General features: G+C 45.5%; 1 protein-coding gene across 1 annotated transcript in view; it reads right to left on the reverse strand.

Moving 5' to 3' along the window:
• Positions 1 to 1,803: 1,803 nt before the first annotated feature.
• The window catches only part of LOC106592154 (N-alpha-acetyltransferase 60), a 35,999-nt gene continuing 10,513 nt past the window's right edge, over positions 1,804 to 27,289 (reverse strand). The window contains exons 6-8 of the mRNA XM_045719682.1: positions 10,045 to 10,158; positions 6,082 to 6,246; positions 1,804 to 5,693 (exon numbers count right to left, since the gene is read on the reverse strand). Of these exons, the coding sequence (XP_045575638.1) occupies positions 6,090 to 6,246; positions 10,045 to 10,158 (271 nt within the window). The 3' untranslated portion in view covers positions 1,804 to 5,693; positions 6,082 to 6,089. The remainder of the gene's footprint in view (positions 5,694 to 6,081; positions 6,247 to 10,044; positions 10,159 to 27,289) is intronic.

The following is a 27,289-nucleotide window of genomic DNA, read 5'->3' on the forward strand; positions in this document are numbered from 1 at the left end:
GTTGTATTCAATCTAAACCAGATGCAGGAAACAGGACACGGTTGTATTCAATCTAAACCAGATGCAGGAAACAGGACACGGTTGTATTCAATCTAAACCAGATGCAGGAAACAGGACACGGTTGTATTCAATCTAAACCAGATGCAGGAAACAGGACACGGTCGTATTCAATCTAAACCAGATGCAGGAAACAGGACACGGTCGTATTCAATCTAAACCAGATGCAGGAAACAGGACATGGTTGTATTCAATCTAAACCAGATGCAGGAAACAGGACACGGTTGTATTCAAACTAAACCAGATGCAGGAAACAGGACACGGTTGTATTCAATCTAAACCAGATGCAGGAAACAGGACACGGTTGTATTCAATCTAAACCAGATGCAGGAAACAGGACATGGTTGTATTCATTAGGCACCAAACAGAAGCAAACCGTGAAGGACTACCTGAACTTATCCAGTAGGAAACACTTGATTTCATTACAAAGCATTTTCTGTTGCAAAACACTTTGCTACAGTTTCCTAGTGTGCACAAATGAATATACCACGGGACAGGGTCATATTCACTAGGAATCAAACATAATGAATACACCACAGGACAGGGTCATATTCACTAGGAATCAAACATAATGAATACACCACAGGACAGGGTCATATTCACTAGGAATCAAACATAATGAATACACCACAGGACAGGGTCATATTCACTAGGAATCAAACATAATGAATACACCACAGGACAGGGTCATATTCACTAGGAATCAAACAGAATGAATACACCACAGGACAGGGTCATATTCACTAGGAATCAAACATAATGAATACACCACAGGACAGGGTCATATTCACTAGGAATCAAACAGAATGAATACACCACAGGACAGGGTCATATTGTAATGGAAATCATATGATTAAAGGTTTGACTAAATTATTTCACTCAGAAACCCTATAACCTGTTGAAATGTATTTGAAATAAGGCTATAATAATGGGTTAAAAACTATATTCCAATACTGTGTGTGAATAAGACACTGTTCAAAATGAGCAGGGCAGAGTTGATAAGACGACCTTGGGAAAGAAACAGGAGAAGAGGCCTCCCTAAGTTAGGGAGAGAAACAACGGCCTGGGAACGGCTAGTGGGCAGGAGATCAGAAGACAGGTAGCAAGGTTGATAAGGAATGTATGTGTACTGTGGAAAAATACAGCCGCCTAAAGCGGGGTGGAGTTCTCTACTGATGTAAGTGTGTGTGTGTGTGTGTGTGTGTGTGTGTGTGTGTGTGTGTGTGAGAATATAAAAGGCTTTGTACATTGTTTGAATTTTCGAGCTCTCATAAATAAACGTTTTGACCCCTGTAGGCTGGTTCTTCATCTGCTTCATTCAACCAGAATCTTACACACTCTGGGGGGCAGACTGAGTAGTTTAATTGAAGTTCTGTTTAAGAACATTGATAACTTAATTCACGTAACACATATTCACTAGGAATCAAACAGAATGAATACACCACAGGACAGGGTCATATTCACTAGGAATCAAATGGAAGCAAACAGGCTGAAACGACCTGAACGTGTCTAATAAGAAACGCATAAAGCGTTTTGCTAAGGTGTGCTACTAATGAACACGACCCAGGTGTGTGAAGACGTGAAGGGGACATTAGACTGCACTACTTCCATTAAACAGCAGAGGGCACCACAACAGTTTTACCATTGGTTGGGGAAAGGGTTGTACAGCGTAGTACACCTATCAGTATACACAGCAATATATATAGCTATCAGGGTGGAGCTCTATTTCAATTCACTAAGTAAACCAAACTTCAAATGTTCTTTATTGAAATGCATTGAAGACAATTGGAACTGGAATGTCAGTGTACATCCTCAACTGACTGGAATTTAAAAAGTGATTTGACCCCAACCCTGGTAACCTCTACATGATAGAAAAGTGATTCATTTCTGTAACACAGAATATAAACATGAACGTGCTACTGGATACATGTAATGTGTATTCTGCGTCATCATGTCTAGTAGTCCCCATCTGAACGGTTATATTTGGTCTGGATAAAGGTGTATTGGAACCAAGGCCGCAGGTGAACTTGAAAAAGTGCTTTCTCATTCACAACGGAGAAAATAATCTATTTGAAGTTCTAGTCAAATCAGCTAGAACGATACAAGGCTGTCCCTTATTGAAAAACCAAACTTATTGAAAAACTCAAGACAAGACAATGTAGTGAAAAGACTTACTTAACAAACCAAATAAAAGGGATCTTTCCTGTCCCTGTCCACATAGAAGACAACAAATCAACAGAAAGAAATAAACATATATATATAAATATATTAAATAGAAAACCAGCTCAAGATGCAATCACAGACATTAGTTTAAAAACCATCCATTCTTCTGCTGTGGAAAAAAAGGACATTATATATTTTGTATTTACACTACCTACAACCAGATGAACTACACCCCAAATGGAACCCCATTCCCAATGTAGTGCACTACTTTTAACCAGAGCCCTGAATGGCTAACCCTCTGTGGTTACGGTCTATAGCAGTGCACTACGTAGGGAATAGGGTGCCATTTGGGACACACTCACTGCCTCTTAAGACACAAACGTGACCTGCGTGCACATCCACGTTTTGGATGAAGGCTGTCAAGCACAATAAAAAACACCTGATCAAATTATATTTTCAGTTGAACAATAGTGTCTCGATCCAAAATGGCAACCTATTCCCTATATAGTGCATTACTGTTGACCAGAGCTCTACATTGGTTTGTGGTCAAAAGTAGTGGACAAATTCAGGAACTGGGCGCCATTTGGGGTTCAGACAGTTTCTACGAGACCCACTCTGTTCCATTTCATCAACAGGGGAAGGTTCCCAGACCCTGATTAAGGGTTCCTATTTTCATAGCGCAAAAAACATTCTGCAAAATTGAAAAATTACAGTAAACCTCATTATAATCTCGCAGTAAGATTTAATTTGAAACTTTCCTTCAACAATACGCATTATAAAAGAGGCGATTGCTTCACTAGAGTTCAGTAAACTGAGCGATGCCTTAATATACGTCTCTTTACCGTACATTTTGCACATTGCTTTTGCACTATAAAAATGTGGCTCTAATGCTGCTATTGATGAGAATACATCTCAATTTAGGATCCGTGTTCAGACTGAGTTGTTTCTTCTAAAATCAGACTGGTCAGTTAACTGGACCTGTGTCCAGAGTGAGTTGTTTCTTCTAAAATCAGACTGGTCAATCAGTTAACTGGATCTGTGTCCAGAGTGAGTTGTTTCTTCTAAAATCAGACTGGTCAGTTAACTGGATCTGTGTCCAGAGTGAGTTGTTTCTTCTAAAATCAGACTGGTCAGTTAACTGGACCTGTGTCCAGAGTGAGTTGTTTCTTCTAAAATCAGACTGGTCAGTTAACTGGATCTGTGTCCAGAGTGAGTTGTTTCTTCTAAAATCAGACTGGTCAGTTAACTGGACCTGTGTCCAGACTGAGTTGTTTCTTCTAAAATCAGACTGGTCAGTTAACTGGACCTGTGTCCAGACTGAGTTGTTTCTTCTAAAATCAGACTGGTCAGTTAACTGGATCTGTGTCCAGAGTGAGTTGTTTCTTCTAAAATCAGACTGGTCAGTTAACTGGACCTGTGTCCAGACTGAGTTGTTTCTTCTAAAATCAGACTGGTCAGTTAACTGGATCTGTGTCCAGAGTGAGTTGTTTCTTCTAAAATCAGACTGGTCAGTTAACTGGTGCTATCAACACTACATTCAGTATTACCTCAATACACCCTCCTGTTTAAAGATGTTATTTAGACACCTAGTAGCGTTGCAGAACTCCGTTAACTTTCTCAAAGTTCCATGGTATTTAACAAATCCTAGTTGGACGATTCCCGTATTTCCTGCTTATCCGGTCGTTATTCCAGAAATCGTCCAACCAGGATTTCTGGAAAACTTTGGGAGTGTTGGGAAAGTTAGAGAAATTCTGTAACCCTATACACACACTGCTCTTTAAAACATTATCCAGAAACTGTCTTTAACTTAGCAACCCTATACACACACTGCTCCTCTTTAAAGCATTATCTAGAAACTGTCTAACTTAACTACACCTCGGTTCAGTCCCAAATAGCACCCTATTCCCTATATAGTGCACTACATTTGACTCGACACACACTACACACACACATACATATATTTGGGGTATTGGGAGAATCTCACAGAGGGAGCAACTTCTACCATGTTATATTTTTTAATCTCTTAATACAAACAGGCAGACATACAAATCTAATGTCAGCTATGTTAAACATCTGGATTAAAACCAGACTGTCTGGTTGTCTACATGACCAGCAGAATGACAGACAGCCCTGAAGGGGACAGACAGACAGCAGGGTTTCAGGTCAAAACACATTTCAGATCAAAATTAGGTCAGGAAGGGCACAATTCAGACTTGAGATAAGTTGACTAAACGTGGACTTCAGTAAAACCAAAAAATGGATTTACTGTAAGTCTACTTATCTCAAGTCTGAATCGGACCCAAAGTGAACTGAAAGTCAATCGGGGAGGAATCCTAGTCCTTGAGATCTCTGTGCACACTTAAAGTAGACTTCCGTGTAGATCATATGTTGATGTCAATGGAAGATTTGTGTGAAAATGTGAGTGCTGATCTCAACTCAGGATTCAGGATTTCAATGATTGTATTGAAATAACAAAATTATTTTTCTATGTGGATTCTGATTATTGACAAATAGCATTTCAAATTGTCTGAACTGAAACTAGAGTTGACTTCAACCCTACTGAATCTCACCCCGGTCCAGTTGAAACCAGAGTTGACTTCAACCCTACTGAATCTCACCCCGGTCCAGTTGAAACCAGAGTTGACTTCAACCCTACTGAATCTCACCCCGGTCCAGTTGAAACCAGAGTTGACTTCAACCTACTGAATCTAAACCCGGTCCACACGGCAGCTACTGACAGGGTATATATATATATATATATATATATATATATATATACATATACCCTGTCAGTAGCTGCCCTGTTATATATATATTAATTATATATTAAACTAATATATATATATTAGAGGATATATGTAATGTACAGCTATAATACATCGTCTCTGTATGAGCTGTAGGACAGGATAGGACAGCTAGGGAGAGATGAGACGCTTGGTGTGTAGCTTGCTGGGAGGCTTGGTGGGCTGGGAGGCTTGGTTTGGTGGGCTGGGAGGCTTGGTGGGCTGGGAGGCTTGGTTTGGTGGGCTGGGAGGCTTGGTTTGGTGGGCTGGGAGGCTTGGTTTGGTTTGGTGGGCTGGGAGGCGTGGTTTGTAGGGTCTGGGCGGCTTGGTTTGGTGGGCTAGGAGGCTTGGTTTGGTGGGCTGGGAGGCTTGGTTTGGTTTGGTGGGCTGGGAGGCTTGGTTTGGTGGGCTGGGAGGCTTGGTTTGGTGGGCTGGGAGGCTTGGTTTGGTGGGCTGGGAGGCTTGGTTTGGTGGGCTGGGAGGCTTGGTTTGGTGGGCTGGGAGGCTTGGTTTGGTGGGCTGGGAGGCTTGGTTTGTAGGGTCTGGGAGGCTTGGTTTGTAGGTTCTGGGCTTAGTGGCTGGGTGTCTTGGTTGGTGTTTGGGGGGGTCTCAGCCCTCAGTCATTCCAGGGTTCCAGGTGGTGGTGGGTCAGGTGAGGTCAGAGGGTCCTGAAGAACACAGGTGAAGACCCTGAAGAAAAACAGAGGGGGAGAGAAAAGAAGGAGATAAGGAGAGAGACAGAGATAAACAGAGGGGTGGAGAGAGAGACAGAGAGGGGAGAGAGAGAGAGAGGGGAGAGAGTAGGGAGACAGAGATAAACAGAGGGGGGAGAGAGAGAGGGGAGAGAGTAGGGAGACAGAGGGAGAGACAGAGAGGGGAGAGGAGAGAGAGAGAGAGAGAGGGGGGAGAGGGGAGAGAGTAGGGAGACAGAGGGAAAGAGAGAGAGAAAGAGAGAGAGAGAGAGAGAGAGAGAGAGAGAGAGAGAGAGAGAGAGAGGGGGGGGGAGAGTATTGAGTTAAATGAAAGTCAATCAACAACAGATACTGTACACACACCTCCCCCTCTCCCAAATACACACCTCTACTGTCACATGGTCCTGCTGTACTGGATACCAGTCTTGGATGCGATGCCGGACCAGGGTATCAGGCTGCGGAGCAGAGACTGGGCCTGTCTGTAGAGTCTCTGGGGGATTGAGCAGGGACTGAGGCTGGCCAGGGCCGAGCCAATGTGTTGGATGTAGTCAGTGCAAGGGGATCGTCAAGGACTATAGGATTTATGTAACAAGGTCGGGGTCAATTACACAAATTCAACTTTAATTCAATTCCATCTCCCTATAAATTCCATCAATGTAATATTCTATAACAGTTCTTCAATTTATATTTAATTCAACTAATCTCCAATTCCAGACTAAGTCAAACTCTTAACGAACTAACAGGGAATATTCCTGGTAAACCTCTAAATGTCCCCTGAATTCTGAAAACTTTCAGGTATTTGCTTTCATATTAAAACATACAAATCAAAGATGTAAAACATGATCCTAAATTTAACCAATCCAATGAGTGAATATCAGAGCTGTTGAAGCTGTTTAATATGAACAGCATGAAATCATTCTGGAAATGCTCAATACTCTATTCCACTCTGTATTGGCTACTGTATTGATTATTATTATCATTATCATTATTATTATTATTATTAAACCCTGCTGGTCATCTATGAACCTTTGAACATCTTGGCCATGTGCTGTTATAATCTCCACCCAGCACAGCCAGAAGAGGACTGGCCACCCCTCATAGCCTGGTTCCTCTCTAGGTTTGTTCCTAGGTTTCTGACTTTCTAGGGAGTTTTTCCTAGCCACCGTGCTTCTACACCTGCATGGCTTGCTGTTTGGGGTTTTAGGCTGGGTTTCTGTACCGCACTTTGTGTCATCAGCTGATATAAAAAGGCCATTATAAATAAATGTGATTATTATCCTTTATTGAGTTACCCATTTTTTCCAATTGGTTTGGCACTTTGTGGGGAACAAAACCTCCTGCTCTAAAAACAATTACAATAATCCCAAAACACTTTTTTTATGAGATTGGGAAACAACTAAAAACACCATTATTATATTTCAACAAAAACAATTGTAACATTTACACGTTGTAAATTGCTTAAATGCACTGTTAGAAACAAGAATCACTGTTAGAAACAAGATTCACTGTTAGAAACAAGATTCACTGTTAGAAACAAGAATCACTGTTAGAAACAAGAATCATAATAGAAACTAGAGGCTCATCCTGAGCCGTGGTCATGTGGTCAACACTCCCAGCTTCCCCACTGGAGACCAGGGTTCGATTCCCATCTCCAAACCAAAGTTTTTAATACACCAAGTGAATTTGTCCAAATACCTGAGTTTTTCAAATGGGGGGAATAGATACCGTGCTTTCATTTGCTGTGTCTGTCTACAGCAAAAATACTAAAAAAGATAGAGTGGAATTCCACTCTCCATTAATTTAGGAGTTAAATGAACACTCAGTGTTGTGAAGACCTGAGTGTTGGTGTTAACAACCAGAGGTGATTGTGTCATTTTCACTCTGTGTACAGTAAAACTCTCAAAACCACACCCATCATTATCATATTTCCCAGCATGCTTTATTGCAGGTGGATTTTTAAAAAAAAGTTTAAATATGTGTTTTTGTAATTGATCTTATGGTGGCAAGCTGAGAAGAAAACCCAAGGGATAAATATAAAGGAGGAGGAACAGTTTACTATCGTTTTGATCATTCAGAATGTCAACACCAGACTGAGACGACTGAACGTCAACACCAGACTGAGACGACTGAACGTCAAAACCAGACTGAGACGACTGAACGTCTGTTGGTGGACCCGGTACGGTGGGCAGTCGGTGGCCCGGTACAGTAGGCTGTCGGTGGGCTAAAAAGGGTCCAAGCTCTGTGGGCTGCAGTGCAGGGGGCTTCAGGGCCTCTCTGACAAACATGCAAGGACAAGGCCAAATGGATCAGAGGAACCCCACATACAATCTAAACTAATCCAATCTGTTAGTAGTTGGACTTATTGCCCCTTTTACAAGCCAGCATAATGTGACTTGACTGATGTGGCCTGCAAACCAGGAGTTTCAGACCACTGTGTCGGGGTAAAACTACGCTGTTGAGCTATAGCCTTATGATTTTACGCTGCTGCTACTCTGTTTTAAAAAAAAATTATTTTTATTTTATTTTTGTTTATCATCTACGCATAGTCACTAACTATACATTCACGTACATATTACCTCAAATTAGACTGACTAACCGGTGCCCCCGCACATTGGCAACCCGGACTATTTGCATTGTGTCCCGCCACCCCCAACCCCCCTCTCACACTGCTGCTACTCTCTGTTTAACATCTATGCATAGTCACTTTAACTATACAGTCATGTACATATTACCTCAATTAGCCCGACTAACCGGTGCCCCCGCACATTGACTCTGTACCAGTACCACCTGTATATAGCCTCCACATTGACTCTGTACCAGTACCACCTGTATATAGCCTCCACATTGACTCTGTACCAGTACCACTTGTATATAGCCTCCACATTGACTCTGTACCAGTACCACCTGTATATAGCCTCCACATTGACTCTGTACCAGTACCACCTGTATATAGCCTCCACATTGACTCTGTACCGGTACCACCTGTATATAGCCTCCACATTGACTCTGTACCAGTACCACCTGTATATAGCCTCCACATTGACTCTGTACCGGTACCACCTGTATATAGCCTCCACATTGCCTCTGTACCGGTACCACCTGTATATAGCCTCCACATTGACTCTGTACCAGTACCACCTGTATATAGCCTCCACATTGACTCTGTACCGGTACCACCTGTATATAGCCTCCACATTGACTCTGTACCAGTACCACCTGTATATAGCCTCCACATTGACTCTGTACCGGTACCACCTGTATATAGCCTCCACATTGACTCTGTACCGGTACCACCTGTATATAGCCTCTACATTGCCTCTGTACCGGTACCACCTGTATATAGCCTCCACATTGCCTCTGTACCAGTACCACCTGTATATAGCCTCCACATTGACTCTGTACCAGTACCACCTGTATATAGCCTCCACATTGACTCTGTACCAGTACCACCTGTATATAGCCTCCACATTGACTCTGTACCGGTACCACCTGTATATAGCCTCCACATTGACTCTGTACCAGTACCACCTGTATATCGCCTCGCTACTGTTATTTTCACTGTCATTTTACTGTTTTCTTTTGTATTTCTTTACTTATCTATTGTTTACCTAATACCTATTTTGTACTTAAAAATGTCACTGTTGGTTAGGGCTTGTAAGTAAGCATTTCACAGTAAGGTCTACACCGGTTGTATTCGGTGCACGTGACAAATAAACGTTGATTTGATATGTAATGTATTGATATAACGGGTTATATTTTAAGGATAATATATTCAATTAGGCACTCACTTTGTGAAGGCTGCAGAATGGATAAGAACTGAACACAACAACCATGTCTCTGTCACTAGCAAACACAGCCAAGGATGGCTCTTGTTCAATTCAGTTCAATTCCAATTCCAGGAATGATTTTCTTTTACAATTAGACTTTTAAAGATTACTGCAATTCCAATTCAAATGCAATTCAATTCTCCACTTCCTGCTTGTATTCCAGAATTGTGCCTAGGGGAAGTCTACATACCCGTGCACAGTCTTCACGTGTTGCTGTCTTCAATTTCTAAATAGGGATGTTTTTACCACTGATCTACACAACCTATGCCACATTTTAAAAGTGAAAAAAAATAATTCTGAAATAAATTACAAATAAAAACTAAGAAATATTGATTGCAAAGGTCTTCACACCCCCTTGCTGTGACACATCTAAGTTAGTCCAGGAGCTCCACATGGACACACACACTCAAACTCCTACCCCCACATCCCCCCTTGTACCCCCCAAACCAACAATCAACAACATCACACACACTTGTACCCCCCCCACCAATCCCCTCCCACCCCCCTTGTGGTAAAGGATATAAGAGCGTCCAGGGCGGATGCCCTCCGTTGATGTACAGTACGTATGTGAACCCATCTTTCAGCACCCCTCGTATGGAGTAGTAGTAAGGTAGATAGTGATGCTGCGTGAAGTCTCTGTTGGAATTCAATTCATTTATATGACAATTTAAAAATACACATATATACACCCAGTAGCTACATTTAATAATACACATACATATATACACCCAGAAGCTACATTTAATAATACATATATACATTTAATAATACATATACACACCCAGTAGCTACATTTAATAATACATATATATACCCTGTAGCTACATTTAATAATATATATATATACCCGGTAGCTACATAAAAAAAAATACAGTTTTAGATTTGAGTAATTTAGCAGACGCTCTCCAGAGCAGCATTAATCATAAGTCAGCTAGGTCAGACAACCACATATCAGTCATAAAGTACATTTTTCCTCAGGAAATAACAATCAAATCAATTATTTATTTCCACAGCTGGTCCCTACCTACCAACCTACCTACCTGTTGTGGTAGAAGTGTATAGCAGGTACCTACCTACCTTTTGTGGTAGAATTGTATAGCAGGTCTCTACCTACCTAGATTTTGTGGTAGAAGTGTATAGCAGGTCCCTACCTACCTACCTGTTGTGGTAGAAGTGTATAGCAGGTCTCTACCTACCTACCTGTTGAGGTAGAAGTGTATAGCAGGTCCCTACCTACCTACCTGTTGAGGTAGAAGTGTATAGCAGGTCTCTACCTACCTACCTGTTGAAGTGTATAGCAGGTCTCTACCTACCTACCTGTTGTGGTAGAAGTGTATAGCAGTTCTCTACCAACCTACCTGTTGTGGTAGAAGTGTATAGCAGGTCCCTACCTACCTACCTACCTACCTACCTACCTACCTACCTACCTACCTACCTGTTGTGGTAGAAGTGTATAGCAGGTCCCTACCTACCTGTTGTGGTAGAAGTGTATAGCAGGTCTCTACCTACCTACCTACCTGTTGTGGTAGAAGTGTATAGCAGGCCCCTACCTACCTACCTACCTGTTGTGGTAGAAGTGTATAGCAGGTCCCTACCTACCTACCTGTTGTGGTAGAAGTGTAAAGCAGGTCCCTACCTACCTGTTGTGGTAGAAGTGTATAGCAGGTCCCTACCTACCTACCTACCTACCTGTTGTGGTAGAAGTGTATAGCAGGTCCCTACCTACCTACCTACCTACCTGTTGTGGTAGAAGTGTATAGCAGGTCCCTACCTACTTACCTGTTGTGGTAGAAGTGTATAGCAGGTCCCTACCTACCTACCTGTTGTGGTAGAAGTGTATAGCAGGTCTCTCCCTACCTACCTACCTGTTGTGGTAGAAGTGTATAGCAGGTCTCTCCCTACCTACCTACCTGTTGTGGTAGAAGTGTATAGCAGGTCTCTCCCTACCTACCTACCTACCTACCTACCTACCTACCTACCTACCTACCTACCTACCTGTTGTGGTAGAAGTGTATAGCAGGTCCCTACCTACCTGTTGTGGTAGAAGTGTATAGCAGGTCTCTACCTACCTACCTACCTGTTGTGGTAGAAGTGTATAGCAGGCCCCTACCTACCTACCTACCTGTTGTGGTAGAAGTGTATAGCAGGTCCCTACCTACCTACCTGTTGTGGTAGAAGTGTAAAGCAGGTCCCTACCTACCTGTTGTGGTAGAAGTGTATAGCAGGTCCCTACCTACCTACCTACCTACCTGTTGTGGTAGAAGTGTATAGCAGGTCCCTACCTACCTACCTACCTACCTGTTGTGGTAGAAGTGTATAGCAGGTCCCTACCTACTTACCTGTTGTGGTAGAAGTGTATAGCAGGTCCCTACCTACCTACCTGTTGTGGTAGAAGTGTATAGCAGGTCTCTCCCTACCTACCTACCTGTTGTGGTAGAAGTGTATAGCAGGTCTCTCCCTACCTACCTACCTGTTTTGGTAGAAGTGTATAGCAGGTCTCTCCCCTACCTACCTACCCACCCTACCCACCTACCCTACCTACCCACCTACCTACCTACCTGTTGTGGTAGAAGTGTATAGCAGGTCCCTACCTACCTACCTGTTGTGGTAGAAGTGTATAGCAGGTCTCTACCTACCTACCTGTTGTGGTAGAAGTGTATAGCAGGTCTCTACCTACCTACCTACCTGTTGTGGTAGAAGTGTATAGCAGGTCCCTACCTACCTACCTGTTGTGGTAGAAGTGTATAGCAGGTCTCTACCTACCTACCTACCTGTTGTGGTAGAAGTGTATAGCAGGTCTCTACCTACCTACCTGTTGTGGTAGAAGTGTATAGCAGGTCCCTACCTACCTACCTGTTGTGGAAGAAGTGTATAGCAGGTCCCTACCTACCTACCTACCTACCTACCTACCTACCTACCTACCTACCTACCTACCTGTTGTGGTAGAAGTGTATAGCAGGTCCCTACCTACCTGTTGTGGTAGAAGTGTATAGCAGGTCCCTACCTACCTACCTGTTGTGGTAGAAGTGTATAGCAGGTCCCTACCTACCTGTTGTGGTAGAAGTGTATAGCAGGTCTCTACCTACCTACCTACCTGTTGTGGTAGAAGTGTATAGCAGGTCCCTACCTACCTACCTACCTACCTACCTACCTACCTACCTACCTACCTACCTACCTACCTACCTGTTGTGGTAGAAGTGTATAGCAGGTCTCTCCCTACCTACCTATTGTGGTAGAAATGTATAGCAGGTCTCTCCCTACCTACCTACCTGTTGTGGTAGAAGTGTATAGCAGGTCTCTCCCTACCTACCTACCTGTTGTGGTAGAAGTGTATAGCAGGTCCCTACCTACCTACCTGTTGTGGTAGAAGTGTATAGCAGGTCTCTACCTACCTACCTGTTGTGGTAGAAGTGTATAGCAGGTCTCTACCTACCTACCTACCTGTTGTGGTAGAAGTGTATAGCAGGTCCCTACCTACCTACCTGTTGTGGTAGAAGTGTATAGCAGGTCCCTACCTACCTACCTGTTGTGGTGGAAGTGTATAGCAGGTCTCTACCTACCTACCTACCTACCTACCTGTTGTGGTAGAAGTGTATAGCAGGTCCCTACCTACCTACCTGTTGTGGTAGAGGTGTATAGCAGGTCCCTACCTACCTACCTGTTGTGGTAGAAGTGTATAGCAGGTCTCTACCTACCTACCTGTTGTGGTAGAAGTGTATAGCAGGTCCCTACCTACCTACCTGTTGTGGTAGAAGTGTATAGCAGGTCTCTACCTACCTACCTGTTGTGGTAGAAGTGTATAGCAGGTCCCTACCTACCTACCTGTTGTGGTAGAAGTGTATAGCAGGTCTCTACCTACCTACCTGTTGTGGTAGAAGTGTATAGCAGGTCTCTACCTACCTACCTGTTATGGTAGAAGTGTATAGCAGGTCCTTACCTACCTACCTACCTACCTGTTGTGGTAGAAGTGTATAGCAGGTCTCTCCCTACCTACCTACCTGTTGTGGTAGAAGTGTATAGCAGGTCCCTACCTACCTACCTACCTACCTGTTGCGGTAGAAGTGTATAGCAGGTCTCTACCTACCTACCTGTTGTGGTAGAAGTGTATAGCAGGTCTCTACCTACCTACCTGTTGTGGTAGAAGTGTATAGCAGGTCTCTACCTACCTACCTGTTGTGGTAGAAGTGTATAGCAGGTCTCTACCTACCTACCTGTTGTGGTAGAAGTGTATAGCAGGTCCCTACCTACCTACCTACCTGTTGTGGTAGAAGTGTATAGCAGGTCCCTACCTACCTACCTACCTGTTGTGGTAGAAGTGTATAGCAGGTCTCTACCTACCTACCTGTTGTGGTAGAAGTGTATAGCAGGTCTCTACCTACCTACCTGTTGTGGTAGAAGTGTATATCGGGCCCTACCTACCTACCTGTTGTGGTAGAAGTGTATAGCAGGTCCCTACCTACCTACCTGTTGTGGTAGAAGTGTATAGCAGGTCTCTACCTACCTACCTGTTGTGGTAGAAGTGTATAGCAGGTCTCTACCTACCTACCTGTTGTGGTAGAAGTGTATAGCAGGTCCCTACCTACCTACCTGTTGTGGAAGAAGTGTATAGCAGGTCCCTACCTACCTACCTGTTGTGGTAGAAGTATATAGCAGGTCCCTACCTACCTACCTGTTGTGGTAGAAGTGTATAGCAGGTCCCTACCTACCTACCTACCTACCTGTTGTGGTAGAAGTGTATAGCAGGTCTCTTCCCTACCTACCTACCTGTTGTGGTAGAAGTGTATAGCAGGTCTCTACCTACCTACCTGTTGTGGTAGAAGTGTATAGCAGGTCCCTACCTACTTACCTACCTACCTGTTGTGGTAGAAGTGTATAGCAGGACCCTACCTACCTGTTGTGGTAGAAGTGTATAGCAGGTCTCTACCTACCTACCTACCTGTTGTGGTAGAAGTGTATAGCAGGTCTCTACCTACCTACCTGTTGTGGAAGAAGTGTATAGCAGGTCCCTACCTACCTACCTACCTACCTACCTACCTACCTACCTACCTGTTGTGGTAGAAGTGTATAGCAGGTCCCTACCTACCTGTTGTGGTAGAAGTGTATAGCAGGTCCCTACCTACCTACCTGTTGTGGTAGAAGTGTATAGCAGGTCCCTACCTACCTGTTGTGGTAGAAGTGTATAGCAGGTCTCTACCTACCTACCTACCTGTTGTGGTAGAAGTGTATAGCAGGTCCCTACCTACCTACCTACCTACCTACCTACCTACCTGTTGTGGTAGAAGTGTATAGCAGGTCTCTCCCTACCTACCTATTGTGGTAGAAATGTATAGCAGGTCTCTCCCTACCTACCTACCTGTTGTGGTAGAAGTGTATAGCAGGTCTCTCCCTACCTACCTACCTGTTGTGGTAGAAGTGTATAGCAGGTCTCTACCACCTACCTACCTGTTGTGGTAGAAGTGTATAGCAGGTCTCTACCTACCTACCTACCTGTTGTGGTAGAAGTGTATAGCAGGTCTCTACCTACCTACCTACCTGTTGTGGTAGAAGTGTATAGCAGGTCCCTACCTACCTACCTGTTGTGGTAGAAGTGTATAGCAGGTCCCTACCTACCTACCTGTTGTGGTAGAAGTGTATAGCAGGTCTCTACCTACCTACCTACCTACCTACCTACCTGTTGTGGTAGAAGTGTATAGCAGGTCCCTACCTACCTACCTGTTGTGGTAGAGGTGTATAGCAGGTCCCTACCTACCTACCTGTTGTGGTAGAAGTGTATAGCAGGTCTCTACCTACCTACCTGTTGTGGTAGAAGTGTATAGCAGGTCCCTACCTACCTACCTGTTGTGGTAGAAGTGTATAGCAGGTCTCTACCTACCTACCTGTTGTGGTAGAAGTGTATAGCAGGTCCCTACCTACCTACCTGTTGTGGTAGAAGTGTATAGCAGGTCTCTACCTACCTACCTGTTGTGGTAGAAGTGTATAGCAGGTCTCTACCTACCTACCTGTTATGGTAGAAGTGTATAGCAGGTCCTTACCTACCTACCTACCTACCTGTTGTGGTAGAAGTGTATAGCAGGTCTCTCCCTACCTACCTACCTGTTGTGGTAGAAGTGTATAGCAGGTCCCTACCTACCTACCTACCTACCTGTTGCGGTAGAAGTGTATAGCAGGTCTCTACCTACCTACCTGTTGTGGTACAAGTGTATAGCAGGTCTCTACCTACCTACCTGTTGTGGTAGAAGTGTATAGCAGGTCTCTACCTACCTACCTGTTGTGGTAGAAGTGTATAGCAGGTCTCTACCTACCTACCTGTTGTGGTAGAAGTGTATAGCAGGTCTCTCCCTACCTACCTACCTACCTACCTACCTACCTACCTACCTACCTACCTACCTGTTGTGGTAGAAGTGTATAGCAGGTCCCTACCTACCTACCTGTTGTGGTAGAAGTGTATAGCAGGTCTCTACCTACCTACCTGTTGTGGTAGAAGTGTATAGCAGGTCTCTACCTACCTACCTACCTGTTGTGGTAGAACTGTATAGCAGGTCCCTACCTACCTACCTGTTGTGGTAGAAGTGTATAGCAGGTCCCTACCTACCTACCTGTTGTGGTAGAAGTGTATAGCAGGTCCCTACCTACCTACCTACCTGTTGTGGTAGAAGTGTATAGCAGGTCCCTACCTACCTACCTACCTGTTGTGGTAGAAGTGTATAGCAGGTCTCTACCTACCTACCTGTTGTGGTAGAAGTGTATAGCAGGTCTCTACCTACCTACCTACCTGTTGTGGTAGAAGTGTATAGCAGGTCCCTACCTACCTACCTGTTGTGGTAGAAGTGTATAGCAGGTCCCTACCTACCTACCTGTTGTGGTAGAAGTGTATAGCAGGTCCCTACCTACCTATGTTGTGGTAGAAGTGTATAGCAGGTCCCTACCTACCTACCTGTTGTGGTAGAAGTGTATAGCAGGTCCCTACCTACCTACCTGTTGTGGTAGAAGTGTATAGCAGGTCTCTACCTACCTACCTGTTGTGGTAGAAGTGTATAGCAGGTCCCTACCTACCTACCTACCTACCTACCTACCTACCTGTTGTGGTAGAAGTGTATAGCAGGTCTCTACCTACCTACCTGTTGTGGTAGAAGTGTATAGCAGGTCTCTACCTACCTACCTACCTGTTGTGGTAGAAGTGTATAGCAGGTCTCTCCCTACCTACCTACCTGTTGTGGTAGAAGTGTATAGCAGGTCCCTACCTACCTACCTGTTGTGGTAGAAGTGTATAGCAGGTCTCTACCTACCTACCTGTTGTGGTAGAAGTGTATAGCAGGTCTCTACCTACCTACCTGTTGTGGTAGAAGTGTATAGCAGGTCCCTACCTACCTACCTGTTGTGGTAGAAGTGTATAGCAGGTCCCTACCTACCTGTTGTGGTAGAAGTGTATAGCAGGTCCCTACCTACCTACCTACCTGTTGTGGTAGAAGTGTATAGCAGGTCCCTACCTACCTACCTGTTGTGGTAGAAGTGTATAGCAGGTCTCTACCTACCTACCTGTTGTGGTAGAAGTGTATAGCAGGTCCCTACCTACCTACCTGTTGTGGAAGAAGTGTATAGCAGGTCCCTACCTACCTACCTACCTACCTACCTACCTACCTACCTACCTACCTACCTACCTACCTGTTGTGGTAGAAGTGTATAGCAGGTCCCTACCTACCTGTTGTGGTAGAAGTGTATAGCAGGTCCCTACCTACCTACCTGTTGTGGTAGAAGTGTATAGCAGGTCCCTACCTACCTGTTGTGGTAGAAGTGTATAGCAGGTCTCTACCTACCTACCTACCTGTTGTGGTAGAAGTGTATAGCAGGTCCCTACCTACCTACCTACCTACCTACCTACCTACCTACCTGTTGTGGTAGAAGTGTATAGCAGGTCTCTCCCTACCTACCTATTGTGGTAGAAATGTATAGCAGGTCTCTCCCTACCTACCTACCTGTTGTGGTAGAAGTGTATAGCAGGTCTCTCCCTACCTACCTACCTGTTGTGGTAGAAGTGTATAGCAGGTCCCTACCTACCTACCTGTTGTGGTAGAAGTGTATAGCAGGTCTCTACCTACCTACCTGTTGTGGTAGAAGTGTATAGCAGGTCTCTACCTACCTACCTGTTGTGGTAGAAGTGTATAGCAGGTCCCTACCTACCTACCTACCTGTTGTGGTAGAAGTGTATAGCAGGTCCCTACCTACCTACCTGTTGTGGTAGAAGTGTATAGCAGGTCTCTACCTACCTACCTACCTGTTGTGGTAGAAGTGTATAGCAGGTCTCTACCTACCTACCTGTTGTGGTAGAAGTGTATAGCAGGTCCCTACCTACCTACCTGTTGTGGAAGAAGTGTATAGCAGGTCCCTACCTACCTACCTACCTACCTACCTACCTGTTGTGGTAGAAGTGTATAGCAGGTCCCTACCTACCTGTTGTGGTAGAAGTGTATAGCAGGTCCCTACCTACCTACCTGTTGTGGTAGAAGTGTATAGCAGGTCTCTACCTACCTACCTGTTGTGGTAGAAGTGTATAGCAGGTCCCTACCTACCTACCTACCTGTTGTGGTAGAAGTGTATAGCAGGTCCCTACCTACCTACCTACCTGTTGTGGTAGAAGTGTATAGCAGGTCTCTACCTACCTACCTGTTGTGGTAGAAGTGTATAGCAGGTCCCTCCCTACCTACCTACCTGTTGTGGTAGAAGTGTATAGCAGGTCTCTCCTACCTACCTACCTGTTGTGGTAGAAGTGTATAGCAGGTCCCTACCTACCTACCTGTTGTGGTAGAAGTGTATAGCAGGTCTCTACCTACCTACCTGTTGTGGTAGAAGTGTATAGCAGGTCCCTACCTACCTACCTGTTGTGGTAGAAGTGTATAGCAGGTCCCTACCTACCTACCTGTTGTGGTAGAAGTGTATAGCAGGTCCTACCTACCTACCTACCTGTTGTGGTAGAAGTGTATAGCAGGTCCCTACCTACCTACCTGTTGTGGTAGAAGTGTATAGCAGGTCCCTACCTACCTACCTGTTGTGGTAGAAGTGTATAGCAGGTCCCTACCTACCTACCTGTTGTGGTAGAAGTGTATAGCAGGTCCTACCTACCTACCTGTTGTGGTAGAAGTGTATAGCAGGTCTCTACCTACCTACCTGTTGTGGTAGAAGTGTATAGCAGGTCCCTACCTACCTACCTGTTGTGGTAGAAGTGTATAGCAGGTCTCCACCTACCTACCTGTTGTGGTAGAAGTGTATAGCAGGTCTCTACCTACCTACCTGTTGTGGTAGAAGTGTATAGCAGGTCCCTACCTACCTACCTGTTGTGGTAGAAGTGTATAGCAGGTCTCTCCCTACCTACCTACCTGTTGTGGTAGAAGTGTATAGCAGGTCCCTACCTACCTACCTACCTGTTGCGGTAGAAGTGTATAGCAGGTCCCTACCTACCTACCTGTTGTGGTAGAAGTGTATAGCAGGTCCCTACCTACCTACCTGTTGTGGTAGAAGTGTATAGCAGGTCTCCCTACCTACCTACCTGTTGTGGTAGAAGTGTATAGCAGGTCTCTACCTACCTACCTGTTGTGGTAGAAGTGTATAGCAGGTCCCTACCTACCTACCTACCTGTTGTGGTAGAAGTGTATAGCAGGTCCCTACCTACCTACCTGTTGTGGTAGAAGTGTATAGCAGGTCCCTACCTACCTACCTGTTGTGGTAGAAGTGTATAGCAGGTCCCTACCTACCTACCTGTTGTGGTAGAAGTGTATAGCAGGTCTCTACCTACCTACCTGTTGTGGTAGAAGTGTATAGCAGGTCCTCTACCTACCTACCTGTTGTGGTAGAAGTGTATAGCAGGTCTCTACCTACCTACCTGTTGTGGTAGAAGTGTATAGCAGGTCCCTACCTACCTACCTGTTGTGGTAGAAGTGTATAGCAGGTCCCTACCTACCTACCTGTTGTGGTAGAAGTGTATAGCAGGTCCCTACCTACCTACCTGTTGTGGTAGAAGTGTATAGCAGGTCTCTACCTACCTACCTGTTGTGGTAGAAGTGTATAGCAGGTCCCTACCTACCTACCTGTTGTGGTAGAAGTGTATAGCAGGTCCCTACCTACCTACCTGTTGTGGTAGAAGTGTATAGCAGGTCTCTACCTACCTGTTGTGGTAGAAGTGTATAGCAGGTCCCTACCTACCTACCTACCTGTTGTGGTAGAAGTGTATAGCAGGTCCCTACCTACCTACCTACCTGTTGTGGTAGAAGTGTATAGCAGGTCCCTACCTACCTACCTACCTGTTGTGGTAGAAGTGTATAGCAGGTCCTACCTACCTACCTGTTGTGGTAGAAGTGTATAGCAGGTCCCTACCTACCTACCTGTTGTGGTAGAAGTGTATAGCAGGTCTCTACCTACCTACCTGTTGTGGTAGAAGTGTATAGCAGGTCCCTACCTACCTACCTGTTGTGGTAGAAGTGTATAGCAGGTCCTACCTACCTACCTACCTGTTGTGGTAGAAGTGTATAGCAGGTCCCTACCTACCTACCTGTTGTGGTAGAAGTGTATAGCAGGTCCCTACCTACCTACCTACCTACCTACCTGTTGTGGTAGAAGTGTATAGCAGGTCTCTACCTACCTACCTGTTGTGGTAGAAGTGTATAGCAGGTCCCTACCTACCTACCTGTTGTGGTAGAAGTGTATAGCAGGTCTCTACCTACCTACCTACCTGTTGTGGTAGAAGTGTATAGCAGGTCTCTACCTACCTACCTGTTGTGGTAGAAGTGTATAGCAGGTCCCTACCTACCTACCTGTTGTGGTAGAAGTGTATAGCAGGTCCCTACCTACCTACCTACCTACCTGTTGTGGTAGAAGTGTATAGCAGGTCCCTACCTACCTACCTGTTGTGGTAGAAGTGTATAGCAGGTCCCTACCTACCTACCTGTTGTGGTAGAAGTGTATAGCAGGTCCCTACCTACCTACCTGTTGTGGTAGAAGTGTATAGCAGGTCCCTACCTACCTACCTGTTGTGGTAGAAGTGTATAGCAGGTCCCTACCTACCTACCTGTTGTGGTAGAAGTGTATAGCAGGTCTCTACCTACCTACCTGTTGTGGTAGAAGTGTATAGCAGGTCCCTACCTACCTACCTACCTGTTGTGGTAGAAGTGTATAGCAGGTCTCCCTACCTACCTACCTGTTGTGGTAGAAGTGTATAGCAGGTCCCTACCTACCTACCTGTTGTGGTAGAAGTGTATAGCAGGTCTCTACCTACCTACCTGTTGTGGTAGAAGTGTATAGCAGGTCTCTACCTACCTACCTGTTGTGGTAGAAGTGTATAGCAGGTCCCTCCCTACCTACCTACCTGTTGTGGTAGAAGTGTATAGCAGGTCTCTACCTACCTACCTGTTGTGGTAGAAGTGTATAGCAGGTCCCTACCCTACCTACCTACCTGTTGTGGTAGAAGTGTATAGCAGGTCTCTACCTACCTACCTGTTGTGGTAGAAGTGTATAGCAGGTCCCTACCTACCTACCTGTTGTGGTAGAAGTGTATAGCAGGTCCCTACCTCGTTGTGGTAGAAGTGTATAGCAGGTCTCTACCTACCTACCTACCTGTTGTGGTAGAAGTGTATAGCAGGTCCCTACCTACCTACCTACCTACCTGTTGTGGTAGAAGTGTATAGCAGGTCCCTACCTACCTACCTGTTGTGGTAGAAGTGTATAGCAGGTCTCTACCTACCTACCTGTTGTGGTAGAAGTGTATAGCAGGTCCCTCCTACCTACCTACCTGTTGTGGTAGAAGTGTATAGCAGGTCCCTACCTACCTACCTGTTGTGGTAGAAGTGTATAGCAGGTCCCTACCTACCTACCTGTTGTGGTAGAAGTGTATAGCAGGTCTCTACCTACCTACCTACCTGTTGTGGTAGAAGTGTATAGCAGGTCCCTACCTACCTACCTGTTGTGGTAGAAGTGTATAGCAGGTCCCTACCTACCTACCTGTTGTGGTAGAAGTGTATAGCAGGTCTCTACCTACCTACCTACCTGTTGTGGTAGAAGTGTATAGCAGGTCTCTACCTACCTACCTGTTGTGGTAGAAGTGTATAGCAGGTCCCTACCTACCTACCTGTTGTGGTAGAAGTGTATAGCAGGTCCCTACCTACCTACCTACCTGTTGTGGTAGAAGTGTATAGCAGGTCCCTACCACCTACCTACCTGTTGTGGTAGAAGTGTATAGCAGGTCTCCCTACCTACCTACCTGTTGTGGTAGAAGTGTATAGCAGGTCCCTACCCTACTCACCTACCTACCTGTTGTGGTAGAAGTGTATAGCAGGTCTCTACCTACCTACCTGTTGTGGTAGAAGTGTATAGCAGGTCTCCCTACCTACCTACCTGTTGTGGTAGAAGTGTATAGCAGGTCTCTCCCTACCTACCTACCTGTTGTGGTAGAAGTGTATAGCAGGTCCCTACCTACCTACCTGTTGTGGTAGAAGTGTATAGCAGGTCTCTACCTACCTACCTGTTGTGGTAGAAGTGTATAGCAGGTCTCTACCTACCTACCTGTTGTGGTAGAAGTGTATAGCAGGTCCCTACCTACCTACCTGTTGTGGTAGAAGTGTATAGCAGGTCCCTACCTACCTACCTGTTGTGGTAGAAGTGTATAGCAGGTCCCCTACCTACCTACCTGTTGTGGTAGAGGTGTATAGCAGGTCCCTCTACCTACCTACCTGTTGTGGTAGAAGTGTATAGCAGGTCCCTCTACCTACCTACCTGTTGTGGTAGAAGTGTATAGCAGGTCCCTACCTACCTACCTGTTGTGGTAGAAGTGTATAGCAGGTCTCTACCTACCTACCTGTTGTGGTAGAAGTGTATAGCAGGTCCCTACCTACCTACCTGTTGTGGTAGAAGTGTATAGCAGGTCTCTACCTACCTACCTGTTGTGGTAGAAGTGTATAGCAGGTCTCCTACCTACCTACCTGTTGTGGTAGAAGTGTATAGCAGGTCCCTACCTACCTACCTACCTGTTGTGGTAGAAGTGTATAGCAGGTCCCCTACCTACCTACCTGTTGTGGTAGAAGTGTATAGCAGGTCCCTACCTACCTACCTACCTGTTGTGGTAGAAGTGTATAGCAGGTCTCTACCTACCTACCTGTTGTGGTAGAAGTGTATAGCAGGTCTCTACCTACCTACCTGTTGTGGTAGAAGTGTATAGCAGGTCTCTACCTACCTACCTGTTGTGGTAGAAGTGTATAGCAGGTCCCTACCTACCTACCTGTTGTGGTAGAAGTGTATAGCAGGTCCCTACCTACCTACCTACCTGTTGTGGTAGAAGTGTATAGCAGGTCCCTACCTACCTACCTGTTGTGGTAGAAGTGTATAGCAGGTCCCTACCTACCTACCTGTTGTGGTAGAAGTGTATAGCAGGTCTCTACCTACCTACCTGTTGTGGTAGAAGTGTATAGCAGGTCCCACCTACCTACCTACCTGTTGTGGTAGAAGTGTATAGCAGGTCCCTACCTACCTACCTGTTGTGGTAGAAGTGTATAGCAGGTCCCTACCTACCTACCTGTTGTGGTAGAAGTGTATAGCAGGTCCCTACCTACCTACCTGTTGTGGTAGAAGTGTATAGCAGGTCCCTACCTACCTACCTGTTGTGGTAGAAGTGTATAGCAGGTCCCTACCTACCTACCTACCTGTTGTGGTAGAAGTGTATAGCAGGTCCCTACCTACCTACCTGTTGTGGTAGAAGTGTATAGCAGGTCCCTACCTACCTACCTGTTGTGGTAGAAGTGTATAGCAGGTCCCTACCTACCTGTTGTGGTAGAAGTGTATAGCAGGTCCCTACCTACCTGTTGTGGTAGAAGTGTATAGCAGGTCTCTACCTACCTACCTGTTGTGGTAGAAGTGTATAGCAGGTCTCTACCTACCTACCTGTTGTGGTAGAAGTGTATAGCAGGTCCCTACCTACCTACCTACCTACCTGTTGTGGTAGAAGTGTATAGCAGGTCCCTACCTACCTACCTGTTGTGGTAGAAGTGTATAGCAGGTCCCTACCTACCTACCTGTTGTGGTAGAAGTGTATAGCAGGTCTCACCTACCTACCTGTTGTGGTAGAAGTGTATAGCAGGTCTCTACCTACCTACCTACCTGTTGTGGTAGAAGTGTATAGCAGGTCCCTACCTACCTACCTACCTACCTGTTGTGGTAGAAGTGTATAGCAGGTCTCTACCTACCTACCTGTTGTGGTAGAAGTGTATAGCAGGTCCCTACCTACCTACCTACCTGTTGTGGTAGAAGTGTATAGCAGGTCTCTACCTACCTACCTACCTGTTGTGGTAGAAGTGTATAGCAGGTCTCTACCTACCTACCTGTTGTGGTAGAAGTGTATAGCAGGTCTCTACCTACCTGTTGTGGTAGAAGTGTATAGCAGGTCCCTACCTACCTACCTGTTGTGGTAGAAGTGTATAGCAGGTCTCACCTACCTACCTACCTGTTGTGGTAGAAGTGTATAGCAGGTCCCTACCTACCTACCTGTTGTGGTAGAAGTGTATAGCAGGTCTCTACCTACCTACCTGTTGTGGTAGAAGTGTATAGCAGGTCTCTACCTACCTACCTGTTGTGGTAGAAGTGTATAGCAGGTCCCTACCTACCTACCTGTTGTGGTAGAAGTGTATAGCAGGTCTCTACCTACCTACCTGTTGTGGTAGAAGTGTATAGCAGGTCTCTACCTACCTACCTGTTGTGGTAGAAGTGTATAGCAGGTCCTTCCCCTACCTACCTACCTGTTGTGGTAGAAGTGTATAGCAGGTCTCTCTACCTACCTACCTGTTGTGGTAGAAGTGTATAGCAGGTCCCTACCTACCTACCTACCTGTTGCGGTAGAAGTGTATAGCAGGTCTCTACCTACCTACCTGTTGTGGTACAAGTGTATAGCAGGTCTCTACCTACCTACCTGTTGTGGTAGAAGTGTATAGCAGGTCCCTACCTACTTACCTACCTACCTGTTGTGGTAGAAGTGTATAGCAGGACCCTACCTACCTCTGTTGTGGTAGAAGTGTATAGCAGGTCCCTACCTACCTGTTGTGGTAGAAGTGTATAGCAGGTCTCTACCTACCTACCTGTTGTGGTAGAAGTGTATAGCAGGTCTCTACCTACCTACCTGTTGTGGAAGAAGTGTATAGCAGGTCCCCCTACCTACCTACCTACCTACCTACCTGTTGTGGTAGAAGTGTATAGCAGGTCCCTACCTACCTGTTGTGGTAGAAGTGTATAGCAGGTCCCTCCTACCTACCTGTTGTGGTAGAAGTGTATAGCAGGTCCCTACCTACCTGTTGTGGTAGAAGTGTATAGCAGGTCTCTACCTACCTACCTACCTGTTGTGGTAGAAGTGTATAGCAGGTCCCTACCTACCTACCTACCTACCTACCTACCTACCTACCTGTTGTGGTAGAAGTGTATAGCAGGTCTCTCCCTACCTACCTATTGTGGTAGAAATGTATAGCAGGTCTCTCCCTACCTACCTACCTGTTGTGGTAGAAGTGTATAGCAGGTCTCTCCCTACCTACCTACCTGTTGTGGTAGAAGTGTATAGCAGGTCTCTACCTACCTACCTGTTGTGGTTGAAGTGTATAGCAGGTCTCTACCTACCTACCTACCTGTTGTGGTAGAAGTGTATAGCAGGTCTCTACCTACCTACCTACCTGTTGTGGTAGAAGTGTATAGCAGGTCCCTACCTACCTACCTGTTGTGGTAGAAGTGTATAGCAGGTCCCTACCTACCTACCTGTTGTGGTAGAAGTGCATAGCAGGTCTCTACCTACCTACCTGTTGTGGTAGAAGTGTATAGCAGGTCCCTACCTACCTACCTGTTGTGGTAGAAGTGTATAGCAGGTCTCTACCTACCTACCTGTTGTGGTAGAAGTGTATAGCAGGTCCCTACCTACCTACCTGTTGTGGTAGAAGTGTATAGCAGGTCTCTACCTACCTACCTGTTGTGGTAGAAGTGTATAGCAGGTCTCTACCTACCTACCTGTTATGGTAGAAGTGTATAGCAGGTCCTTACCTACCTACCTACCTACCTGTTGTGGTAGAAGTGTATAGCAGGTCTCTCCCTACCTACCTACCTGTTGTGGTAGAAGTGTATAGCAGGTCCCTACCTACCTACCTACCTACCTGTTGCGGTAGAAGTGTATAGCAGGTCTCTACCTACCTACCTGTTGTGGTACAAGTGTATAGCAGGTCTCTACCTACCTCGTTGTGGTACAAGTGTATAGCAGGTCTCTACCTACCTACCTGTTGTGGTAGAAGTGTATAGCAGGTCTCTACCTACCTACCTGTTGTGGTAGAAGTGTATAGCAGGTCTCTACCTACCTACCTGTTGTGGTAGAAGTGTATAGCAGGTCCCTACCTACCTACCTACCTGTTGTGGTAGAAGTGTATAGCAGGTCCCTACCTACCTACCTACCTGTTGTGGTAGAAGTGTATAGCAGGTCTCTACCTACCTACCTGTTGTGGTAGAAGTGTATAGCAGGTCTCTACCTACCTACCTGTTGTGGTAGAAGTGTATATCGGGCCCTACCTACCTACCTGTTGTGGTAGAAGTGTATAGCAGGTCCCTACCTACCTACCTGTTGTGGTAGAAGTGTATAGCAGGTCTCTACCTACCTACCTGTTGTGGTAGAAGTGTATAGCAGGTCTCTACCTACCTACCTGTTGTGGTAGAAGTGTATAGCAGGTCCCTACCTACCTACCTGTTGTGGAAGAAGTGTATAGCAGGTCCCTACCTACCTACCTGTTGTGGTAGAAGTATATAGCAGGTCCCTACCTACCTACCTGTTGTGGTAGAAGTGTATAGCAGGTCCCTACCTACCTACCTACCTACCTACCTGTTGTGGTAGAAGTGTATAGCAGGTCTCTTCCCTACCTACCTACCTGTTGTGGTAGAAGTGTATAGCAGGTCTCTACCTACCTACCTGTTGTGGTAGAAGTGTATAGCAGGTCCCTACCTACTTACCTACCTACCTGTTGTGGTAGAAGTGTATAGCAGGACCCTACCTACCTGTTGTGGTAGAAGTGTATAGCAGGTCCCTACCTACCTGTTGTGGTAGAAGTGTATAGCAGGTCTCTACCTACCTGTTGTGGTAGAAGTGTATAGCAGGTCCCTACCTACCTACCTACCTACCTACCTGTTGTGGTAGACGTGTATAGCAGGTCTCTCCCTACCTACCTACCTGTTGTGGTAGAAGTGTATAGCAGGTCCCTACCTACCTACCTACCTACCTGTTGTGGTAGAAGTGTATAGCAGGTCTCTTCCCTACCTACCTACCTGTTGTGGTAGAAGTGTATAGCAGGTCTCTACCTACCTACCTGTTGTGGTAGAAGTGTATAGCAGGTCCCTACCTACTTACCTACCTACCTGTTGTGGTAGAAGTGTATAGCAGGACCCTACCTACCTGTTGTGGTAGAAGTGTATAGCAGGTCCCTACCTACCTGTTGTGGTAGAAGTGTATAGCAGGTCTCTACCTACCTACCTACCTGTTGTGGTAGAAGTGTATAGCAGGTCTCTACCTACCTACCTGTTGTGGAAGAAGTGTATAGCAGGTCCCTACCTACCTACCTACCTACCTGTTGTGGTAGAAGTGTATAGCAGGTCCCTACCTACCTACCTGTTGTGGTAGAAGTGTATAGCAGGTACCTACCTACCTACCTGTTGTGGTAGAAGTGTATAGCAGGTCCCTACCTACCTACCTGTTGTGGTAGAAGTGTATAGCAGGTCTCTACCT

The sequence above is a fragment of the Salmo salar genome, chromosome ssa06 (genome assembly GCF_905237065.1).
Source record: "Salmo salar chromosome ssa06, Ssal_v3.1, whole genome shotgun sequence".
Taxonomy (NCBI): Eukaryota; Metazoa; Chordata; class Actinopteri; order Salmoniformes; family Salmonidae; genus Salmo; species Salmo salar.